Source organism: Phalangium opilio, unplaced genomic scaffold (genome assembly GCF_054372755.1).
Source record: "Phalangium opilio isolate 3A_F unplaced genomic scaffold, DU_Popi_V2 ptg000041l_1, whole genome shotgun sequence".
NCBI classification, from domain to species: Eukaryota; Metazoa; Arthropoda; class Arachnida; order Opiliones; family Phalangiidae; genus Phalangium; species Phalangium opilio.
The window spans coordinates 2801295-2812644 of NW_028324165.1; the positions used below are offsets into that span (position 1 = coordinate 2801295).

General features: G+C 37.0%; 1 protein-coding gene across 2 annotated transcripts; it reads right to left on the bottom strand.

Moving 5' to 3' along the window:
• Positions 1 to 588: 588 nt before the first annotated feature.
• Positions 589 to 10928, bottom strand: LOC149679346 (uncharacterized). Of its 2 annotated transcripts, XM_089835034.1 has the most exons (4): positions 1809 to 1862; positions 1633 to 1737; positions 1185 to 1316; positions 589 to 1099 (listed from the first exon to the last, which is right to left on the bottom strand). In XM_089835034.1, the coding sequence occupies exons 1-4, from the start codon at positions 1845 to 1847 to the stop codon at positions 593 to 595; spliced, it is 783 nt and encodes a 260-aa protein (XP_089691160.1). In that variant the 5' UTR covers positions 1848 to 1862; the 3' UTR covers positions 589 to 592. The 2 variants fall into 2 exon arrangements, with proteins under 2 accessions (XP_089691160.1, XP_089691161.1); XM_089835035.1 differs by lacking the exons at positions 1633 to 1737; positions 1809 to 1862 and adding an exon at positions 10846 to 10928.
• Positions 10929 to 11350: the final 422 nt, after the last annotated feature.

An 11350-nucleotide genomic window follows, 5' to 3' on the forward strand; every position in this document is an offset into this window, starting at 1 on the left:
CTTAATCTAAAGCGTAATAAGGTCCAAAAATTAAACACTGATTTTCCTGCAGGGAGTTCGTGTTTCCGCCATTCGCGATTTTCGGAATATGATAAAAATACATTACAATTGTTAAGCGACCTCCGAGCAGTTAAATGGAATACGCTATTAGGCTTTATACCGTGAAGTGGGAAATATGACTACTCATACTAGGTACTGAAGACTATTAAAGCATAAAATGTTTTACCTGTAATTTCCGAACGAGACGATGAGGTTTTACCTTCTGGAATCTTTGGAGTGACACCTAATGTCTCCGAGTTGGACACCGAACTATTATTTCCAACTTCAATCGGAACTTCGGGTAAATCGCTTTCCAAAGAGACGGAGGGCAATTCTGAGAGTTCAATTGGGTTGCGTTCTACTTCAGGAACATGCACTGGCACACACAATGAGCTCAGATCGACAAAAAGCTCCATACTTTCATTTTGTCTATCAGTTTCCTCGGCACCTGTCAAGGCCTTTTTGGATTGGTTATCATCAACCTCACTTTCTAGGGCTGTTTCTAGTGAATCGCCTTCCACATTTGCATCCAAATGTTTTTCGACTTCAACATTCAATTCACGAACACGAAATTTCTGCGATGTAGTTGTATTAACCTCAGTTTCTCCCCTGTCGACACACTTTGCGATTTAAGAAGAGAGTCATTAACGTTAATATTGTTCTCAAGAGGTTCTCGTGGCGAATCGCTCTCCGTGTTCGTATCAGGAGACATTTCGAATTGATTTTCGACCTTAATTTTAGCTGAAGGCGCATTTTGAGGCAAACTGTAATCGTAATTCGGTTTAGGGACACACGGATTCGTATTTCGCTTTATAAACCCCATATTTTCAGGATTTATTGAGGCAATTGCAATTTCTGTGTTTGTATTGTAAACCTCCGGAACATATTGAGGTTCAAAAACAAGTGATTCTTGAATAATATCTTCTTTATCCAGAATGCTGTGGACACTGTGCATAACAATAGGAAGGGATAACTCCTGGACATTAATTTCCAAATCATTTTCAACGGGTTTAGTTTTCACGTATTCATTATTATCTAATTGATGTATTCCACTTTTCTCCTATTTTTTAAACAATTAACAATAACTTTCATTCTTAAAGCAATTCTCTTTCCTATTGACTATGAAAGTGAAGGATGTTGCATACCATCAGATCTTTGATTCTCCTTTCCAAGTCTTTAATGACCCTATTGAGTCTTTCAATTTCGTCTATTTTCTTATTTATCGTTAATGTTGTTTTCACTCTCTCTTTTTCCAAGTTTGAAATTAAGACATTACACTAAATAAAATGAGATTCCATTACAAATTAACAATCTACGGACTTTCTTTGGCTGAAAGTATTTTAAAGGGGCAAGGAGGGACAAGCAAGAAAAAGGGGAAACCAATGACACACAAGAAGGGGATCAGTAACAAAGGTAATCTTTGATAACGACGGACATTCTACCAATCCCCTTGGACTAGAGCCTTTATTTAAGAGACAACAGATTCGACAACTTATCCTGTGCATATAAAATTGGCTATGATCCCAAAAGGGTCTCATATTTTTGTGCTTAATTTCACACTACAAAAAAGCTCCCCCATGCTTTGAAAAATACCTCGGCTTCCAGTTTCGTAACTGGATCATCTCTAGCTTTAACTTCATTGATTAGATCATCTTTGCTTAAGTGATCATAGTTACATTCTTCCTCGTAGTCCATTTCCTAAAAACCAAGTTTTCGTTATTTTCAGATTGTCTAAAACAAAAGGAATATTGCAATAATTTCACAAATACCTTTTTAATTGCCAACCTTTGAAGATTTACTAAACTCATTTCGGAATTTTGTAAAGAGAGTTTGTAGGATTCTAAATTATCCCTAAAATAAAATAATTTTTCAAAATGAAGGTAAATCAAAAACGAACAAATACATGGTAGCTTTCGCTATCATGGCTAAGAAGCAAATGGCAAAGCTTAACTAGTTCAAAAGATTGTGATAATTATCGCTGCAATTTTGTTCAAGAGCTATTTCAGAAACCTTAGTGTGACGTCACCCACGCTATTTGCCCATAAAATCTAAGAATTACCAAACATGGCCGCCCACTGGCACTGCCAAAGTCAATCGTGTGACGTTTTACCTAGGTACTGACGTCACAATTGAGATAGCTCTATTCCTCAACCCCATTTTTGCTAGGTGTGGTTATATTTCCAGACCTAGCCTTGTGCTGATGATTTGTGTGTATGTATGTTTGTGGCCGGGGTACGCCATGAACAAGTGTGGCTAGAAACCGATTAAGACAATATCCGCTACCACGTTGAAGCTCGTAATGTGAAAGAATTGCAAAAAAAAAAATAAAAGTACTTTAGTTCCTTCTTGGCTCTATGTTATGAGTTAACAGTAATTTTCCGACTTCGGACGGAAACAAGTTGTTTTGGACTTTTGTTAAGAAAAGATCGTCTTCCAGCCCTTGGAAGTATTGGGAAAGAAACAACATTGGTATCGTCAGAATTCACCCGGTTAGATTGCGGTAACCCTCAAGTTTAGGGTTAATTTGATTGACGACTGCGAAGCCGAAGTCTTGGAACGCCTACTTAGGGAAATATTTTCTTTATAGACCGGTTTTTTGGGTTGGGGGGAAAATATTTACTTTGTAAAAGACATACTGGCTTTACGATTATGATCTGTAAGTGTGTATGTTTGTGGTTTGTCTATTTAGGCTGGATAGAACAAGGGACCTTTTCAGTTAGATGTGGTTGGTAAGACAATGTACCCCAACCGTTGGGCCATCTCGAATATTACCTTAGTGAGTTTCAAAACATGAATACTGTACTACATTAGCACATACGAAACCAACACGCCCTCCCCACCCCAAGCTAATAGAGCTATGTCAGTTGAAGGGGGCAAACGTCACAGTTGGGCCTGCCAATAAACGGAGCCGGTTTTCACCCTCCCTCCGTGCGGGCCACTGAAGAACTCTATCATCTCTATACTAAATTTACCGCACAATACGGCTCCTAGGTGGGGACTGGCGAAACCACGCCTCAAAAGCTCTCTTTTCCCCGCGAATTGAAATAGCTCTATACGTAAATATTTTTACGTGTCTTGTATGAATAGAGCCAAGCGCTTCATTCCTAGTTTCGACTTACGAGGCAGTCTTCGATACTTTTTTAGTAAGGTAGTATCTGGTAGTAGTAAAAATAGTAGTCTTTTTGGACACATTTCAGAATAGCTCCTGGTAGTCGTTCACTTTTCTTTCTATGTTTATTATATGTAAAATTGGATGAAAAAAATTATGGTGCAAAAATTTTTCGGCGCAAATTATTATTTAAAAAGTTACAAGCGTTTAAGTCTTTGGCTTACGCAAAGGCTTAGAGGTCCATGTCGTTGGCTACAAAAGCAATTATAAGTAGAAAAAAAACCATACACGTATGGGAGTCACAAATTAAGATCTCTGCAGACGAAAATAACCAATTAATTAGCTGGCACCTTTTCCAAAATATTCTCCTATTAATTAGCTGGCACCTTTTCCTAAATATTCTCCTATTAATTAGCTGGCACCTTTTCCTAAATATTCTCCTATTAATTAGCTGGCACCTTTTCCTAAGTATTCTCCTATTAATTAGCCTGCACCTTTTCCAAAATATTCTCCTATTAATTAGCTGGCATCTTTTCCAAAATATTCTCCTATTAAATAGCTGGCACCTTTTCCAAAATATTCTCCTATTAATTAGCTGGCACCTTTTCCAAAATATTCTCCTATTAATTGGCTGCCACCTTTTCCAAATTATTCTCCTATTAATTAGCTGACACCTTTTCCAAAATATTCTCCTATTAATTAGCTGCCACCTTGTCCAAAATATTTATATATTAGGTTTGGTTAGGTTTAGTTTTGTTATGCTAGGTTTGGTTTGGTTATTTTCGTCTGCAGAGATCTTAATTGGTGACTCCTATACGTGTATGGTCCTTTATCCACTTATAATTGTTTTTTTAGCTAATGGCATGGATCCCTAAGCCTTTCAGTCGCGCCGCCAGCAGCTGGAAAATTTTGGCCTACTTGGAGGGCCTCCAAATTTTTAAAAACGTGCCTATAGAGGCCTTCAAATAAAATTTCATAGTTTATATTTCTATCTGTAAAAATCTAACACCACATCACACACCTGTTTGACATATTCGCTACACTACGCTTTTGTTATGTACAAGAGAGCATTTTCAAAACCCGTTTTCTTTATATTCTAAAGAACAAGATCCCCCGCTAAAGTGTTGACCATTGACCCCCAGGTTACACCTCTCTTGCATAGAAACTAGAAAGGACACTAGTCGGAAATTCCCCTCCCTACCTAAAAACGGTAGGCGGCATGCGTCGCGGTGAGGAATAAAATTTTCCAATTCTAAACTAGTATCAAGAACACCCAAGATTATACGAGAGTAACTTTTTTTGGGTGTACCTTGTATGAGCAGTTCCCGGTAGAGCGGTTCTCGAAATACCATCCGCAATAAAAAAAAACAGCGGTGTTGTTCAAAACTGCTGTTTTAGAAATAGCGGTGGTTGTGTTGAGTTTCGAGCATTTCTTAACAATACAGTTATATTCGCTGGTTTCAAAAACTACGTTTTTCTGCCATCATTTAATCAGTAATGTGACCTACTAACCGATCGTGTTTTTGAATTTTTTTGAAGTACACTTAAATATTATACTATTCTTCAGGCTGTATGAGTTTACATTTCTCATACCAGGATAGAAAAATAATTCGAGAAAGCTTATTTTACTTCGAAAGTAGATAATTGTAAACAGTAAACAGTAATTTTTTGGAAAATGCATATTATTATTTGGGAAGTAAGTCAATGAAGATAAACAACAATACTTTGGAAAAGGCGTAACATTGTTACATTATTTCCAAAATATTACTAACCTAAGTCTAACCAAACGAAACTAAACGTAAAAACCCAACCCGATTTAATACTGTTTAGTTGAAATAATCAACTTTAACCTAACCAAATTATCCATATCTAAACTAGTTCTATTTGAGTTCATTTAACCCAGCTGGGCCAGCTAAGCTTACACCATAATAAACAACTATCGTTTTTCGCATATCTCTTTTACTGCTCTTTAAAGAACTGCTGTAACGGTACGCTGCGTTTATAGTCCATGAGACAGAGGAAATTCGAGTATCAATCAGGGGACCAGAAATGTTTATGATTTTTAGTTAGGGGGTCACGTGGGGATGGTGAAAACGCGTGATAGCAATCTCGGTCGCCCAGCTATACAAGATGGCGGCCGATCCAAGATGGCGTCGCGCGCCTTTCTTTAAACGGCTATTACGTTTGACCTATTGATCCGATTACAATGAAACTAATTTTATTCGATAGATTATATATATTGCTAAATATTTTGTCTTGTGAGTTATTTTTTTAAAACCAGCGGTTTGCCATCAAATTTAAAAAACCACATTTTACATTATTATTTTAATCGATTTCTGCAACGCGACGTGCTTAATATTCACTATTAATTTTTTTCTGGAGTACGGTGTGTTAAAATGGTTTTCTAGCTTTCATATGATCTTCACTATTAATTTTTTTCTGGAGTACGGTGTGTTAAAATGGTTTTCTAGCTTTCATATGATCTAAATTTTGAACGGTTATTAAAGATACGTAACAATTTATCAGCAATTTATTATAGAGGTAAATTGTTTTTTCCACAAATTCTTCAGAAATTAACAAAATAACCTATAATTCAACATGGGAGGTCTCAAACATACTTCAATTAGTAATCAGTTGTAGCATTGAAATGGAATTCTATTTCGTACTGAATAGGTCCATATACGCGCATATAAATTAGTTCAAGTATTAAAAACTTTTAAGTCACTTTATTCTCTATACATATGTGCAAAATAAAAATCAATCGTCATCGCTTTCATCAGAGTCTTCATTAGGTAGAGTGTACAAAGGTTCTTTTATCTCCATATTAGAGCATTCTTGAAGTTTGCATGCGGCTGTGCATTTCAGCTTGTTTAAAATGCAAGCGCAGTCTAGGGGACAACAATTTCTAGTGCAGTTGCAAGCCATTAAATTTAATACAGTTTCCGGAGCTTGGAGGACAACCATACAATTTATTTCTAGTTGTCCCTTGTCGTTAAGTTTCCATCCATGGCCTGCAGCCGGGTCTGGTATATCGGGAGAGCCAATTAAACTTCACTGCCAAATTGCAACTTGATAATTAGCGCGTAACGTGTGCTGGTGAAGGGTGTCTTTGCAAGGAGGTATTTGTCCTGATTCAATGTTTCCATTTTTGGCGCGGAACATTTGATATCGTAAAGCGTTAACATGAACGAACTTGGTTTTTGAGCAGTAAATTAGGCAAGTTAACGCTTCAATGGTCGGGTAGTTCTTCTATGCGTGTTCTGCAAGAGAAATTAATCTTGTGTCGCCTTCTTCTTGGTTTGACTCCAAGTGAGTGATGTGATATTGTTAAAGGGAGTATATAAGGCAATTCAAATTTTGGGGCCAAAAACGTAACTAGCGCCAATTTACCCTATTTAATAAACCTGTTGTTAAAATGTGGTAATCTGGTGATCTACCCTAAATTTTGGTCTTTATACTCCCTTTAAGTATCGAAACCTCCCTATAGAATTTAACACCAACCCGTAAATAGACGATGAGAGGGTCAATTTTAATACTTTTATTACTCGGAACTTGAGATGTGTAATTTTTAAAAATGGTAATTTACCGGGTAAATTACCGAAAAATTACCGGTAAATTACCGATTAAAATTTTGGAATAACAAAAATTACCGTAATTTATGGTATTTTATACTTTCACTGCCTTATTACCGTGGTAATTTACCGGTAAATTACCATTTTAAAATTACAGTAAGATATAAATCGGTAATTTACGCGGTATTTGGTAAATTATCGGTAATTTACGGACGGTAAATTACCGACTCACATCTCTACTCGGAACCATGATAACCCCTGCGTATTGAGAACTTTAGCCCACAAGCTATTGGATAAAACTTTATCGTATATATAAGATACTCTAAACCAAAGCTAAATTCAAAGTAAAACATTGAACTAAGACAAACTTGAACAAGTCGGGAAAACCAAAATATTACCTCTCCGTGTCGAGAAGATTATATAACCTTAAGTATCCAATGAAAACGTCGACCTTTTGCCCTCATCCTTTCCCGCGCTTTGCGCTCCCGCATTTCATCCTTACTCTCAACATTATCTTCCTCCATTTTACATATAAAAATCAAATACTCACAAAAAGAAGTGGCAAAAACCTGCTGGCTCTTTACAACCACTTAATTTGACTTAATATCCAATTTCCAACAACAATAATATACCGGTAGTTTAATTGACAACCTACTAGCATCGAAATTCTCATAAGGAATGGCTCCCGCGGATAAAAAACGGCAATTTTCAACTAGGTGGGCGTTATCTCATAAGATTTGAAAAATATCATTTGTCTTTTTTACCAATGCCTAACCGTTTGGATTTTTTAAAGCAGTCTTAGCACCAAAAAATATTTTTGAATGAGGATAAAAAAGGTCTGTCCTCTCGTAATTTTTTAAGCTTTTATCATGATTACTCTATACAACAGTAACAAGGAGTATAAACCCATTAGTGGAAGCAGTATTTTTTTCCCAAAACAATCTCGCTTATGTTTATGCAATGAATGAAATATATCACAATGCACGGGCCTTGATAGATATAGGAGGCAATGAAGGAAATATATCGCATGCACGGGCCTTGGTAGATATAGGAGGCAATGATAATCTCTCTCTTTGCACGAGAGGTTTATCTTTAATATTTAAATAAATATAATTATTTTTAATTATTTTAATCTTCAATAATTAACATTAATAATAGTTAAATCGTTTAAAATAAAGTTATACTTATTATCTTCTCAAAAACTTTGCTAATATTGACGTTTAAAGTGAAGGGTACCCCTCTTCCCGCTTTCTTCAAATTTTGGGGTATATATACGATTCGTTTCCATTATAATAGTAAGGAAAAACCGCAAATGCGAAAACCTTTGGTAGCGATCCTACCTTAGGGAGGCTAGACGTTTCTCGTAACCCTAGCTGATCGCCGCGTATATCCTAAAACCAAACGATGATAATGGAGTAGAAGCCAATGATACAGATTGGTGTCTATGTGGAATAGACGGAAGACCAGTGGATGGTGGTGTTAGAAGGCAGTGTAAGTGCAGACGGGTGTCGATGTGGGATTGACAAAGAACAGAAGATGGTGGTGATTAGAAGCCAGTATGTACAGACTGGTGTCCACGTGGAATGGACGAAGACCAGAAGATGGTGGTGATTAGCAGCCAGTAAGAACAGACTAGTGTCCGTGTGGTATGGACAAAGACCAGAAGATTGGTGGTGTGAGAACTCAAGTAGAGGAGCCATTTCCGTGACTGTGAAAGCAGTTCGGAAATGGCGAACACGTTTGCTCCGATACGCAAACTGCGAACGCGGTCACGTGGGTGTAACAACGGACAGACAGACATACAGACAGACACACACACAGACACACAGACAGACACGGCCGTTACAGAACCTCTCCTGGACTACGTCACACGGAGAGGTAAAAAGCTGCAATAACGCGAGTGACGGCACTTCCCTTTTAACTTCAAAAAAGAGCTTATAAATTGTAATGTATATTTCATAATCGTTCAAAATTTAGATCATGTGAAAGCTAGAAGACCATTGTATTGCACCGTACTCCAGACAAAAATTAATAGTGAATATTAAGCACGTCGCGTTGCAGAAATCGATTAAAATAATGATGTAAAATGTTTTTTTTAAAATTTGAAGGCAAACCGCTGGTTTTACAAAAATAACTCAGAAGACAAAATATTTAGCCATATACATAATCTATCGAATAAAAGTAGTGTCATTGTAATCGGATCAATAGGTCAGACGTAATAGCCGTTTAAAGAAAGACGCGCGACGCCATCTTGGATCGGCCGCCATCTTGTATAACTGGGCGACCGAGATTGCTATCACGCGTTTCCACCATCCCTACGTGACCCCCTATCTAGAAAACATAAATATTTCTGGTCCCCCGAGTTGATACTCAAAAGTAATTTTTTGGCGCCTGTCTCACGGACTATTAAGAGAACCGCTGTTGTTGTAACGGATAAACTGCCATTTCGGGAAACCGCTATTTATTGAACTGCTGTTATGAGGACCACTATTATGAAATCCACTCATACGGGAATCGCTCATGTGAGAGCTTCCAGTTACGAGTATTTATTGCCAATGATAGATGGCTTTCGGGATCTAGTGAAATGTTATATTGTTGTTTTGTGTATTCCCGTAGCCAATACAGTTTAAGAAAGAAGTTTCAGTTCCCTGAATAGAATTGGAACACGATTACGTACTACAATGGGGGAGGAAAGGTTATCAGACCTGGCCATACTTTTAATTAACCGAGATCAATCTAACTAAATAAGAGACTACCCTATCTTAGTGGTCCATGAATTCGGAAAAGCTTCGAAAAGAATTTCATTCTTTGACAAAATTTATAAGAAGGGTCGCTGGGACACGGTTGCCAAAAACTCCGTACTCTTAATAATCTCACAAAAAAAGGAAATACTGAAATCTAATTCTTAAATCTGGAGATATTCGTCAAAATCCTGAAACATATTCCAAAATTATGCATGATAAATTTTCAAAACAAAAGGAAGGGGCCTCTAGATCATGCTGTGCCTACGCGAGAAATAATCCTGGCGGCGCTACTGAAGCCTTTGCACACGCCAAAGAATTAAACGCTTGTAACTTTTTAAATAATCATTTGCGCCGAAAAATTTTTGCGCCATAATTTTTTTCATCCAATATTACATATAATAAACATAAAAACAAAAGAGATCTGCTACCAGGAGGCTAGAAGGAAAAGTCGCGCGGGACACAGGACAAAAAAAAAATACCGATGATGGAGAAAATACTATGGATAGATACATATTGAATATCCTTTAACTCTGAAAATGGGATGTAGGAGCTATAAAAATCTACTAGAAAGTCACGTTTATTGGTTAACAGACGCAAGTTATTGCTCATTGGGTAGGATAGATCATAATACAAGTGTAATGTAGTAAGGTAGTAGCTCCCAGCTGGTTCAATAGTGGAAGTAAAAGTAATAAAATACAGTTAAAAGGTCGTTGACTATTATTATTATTATTGTTTTATTTTATTAATTTATTTTTCTATTCTATTTTATTTTTGAAATTCAGCTTAGTAATTTTCGTTTGGGACTTGCGCGAAGTATAACAAAGGCTAGAAGTGACTTCGTTGAGGAATGAGATTCCAAGGAAGATGTTAATGAGGAATTAAGTTCGTTAAATTTAAAGGGACTAATATCGTCTGGGAATTGTTTCAAGTAGTTGTCAATGATCAATATTACACTAAATGTCTATTATGAGGGCAATAAATTAACAGAAAGTGTGAAAATACTAGAAAATCAATTCCTAATTACTCGATAAATACTCGAAACAAATTTTTCAACTACTCAATACTCGATTCGAGTACTCGAGACTCGGCTCGATACTCGATAAGGGAAAATTTCAATACTCGAGACTCGACTCGAAACCAAAATTTCAAGGCTCGCACAGCCCTAACAAAGTTACACGAGTGGCTAAATGTGCGCCTCTTTCAATTTGCCCAATATTGTAGAAATTGCGGCAATAAACAAGCTAATCAGCAATAATTTGGAAAGGTAGCAGTATTCAGGGAATTAAAACATATCCACTTTAGGGAATTTATTCTATGGGTTACGGTTTGGATCCGTTACATGCCTTGTTGACATCCAAGTTGCATTATATTCATCACTTACCAGCTTAAACGTTCGACCATAACTCGACATTCTTTAACTAATTCCATCACTCTTTCTACAGTTTCCCTGTTAAGGTAATATACGTAACATCTTAAAAATAATAAAAATATGGCCATAAACAAAGACTTAGTGTCACCGTCACTAATATACATTCTTACTTACCAGTCAGGGCTGATGAAGTTGGGAACACTTTTCCGGGAAACACTATCTAAAACTAAATTTCCTTTTGACCAACTTTGACTGAATTACCCCGAATTCTAAAATGGTAGAAATCGTCCTATGCGTCGTCTGCTAAAAGATTATAACGACTTTTGCTTCGACTCTTCGGGGTAAAATAGTGATGGCGTTTTCCTTTGGGCAGATTTTTTACTTCCGGAGGCGCTCGAGAAACCTTTGCGTATTCCAATGGTTTAAGCTCAGTAGTGATGAGACGCGGTGCATGCTCCATTGGTAAAATTAGCCTTGAACTCCCAGCGCCATGCCAGCACTACTGGGCTACGTTCAG

Excerpts from the sequence above, each read along its gene's own strand:
- LOC149679346 (XM_089835034.1), bottom strand. The coding sequence starts at position 1,847 with ATGAGTTTAGTAAATCTTCAAAGGTTGGCAATTAAAAAG. Across the intron at positions 1,738-1,808 it reads AAAGGTTGGCAATTAAAAAG|GAAATGGACTACGAGGAAGA; the intron begins GTATTTGTGAAA and ends CTTGGTTTTTAG. Across the intron at positions 1,317-1,632 it reads TTACGAAACTGGAAGCCGAG|TGTAATGTCTTAATTTCAAA; the intron begins GTATTTTTCAAA and ends CATTTTATTTAG.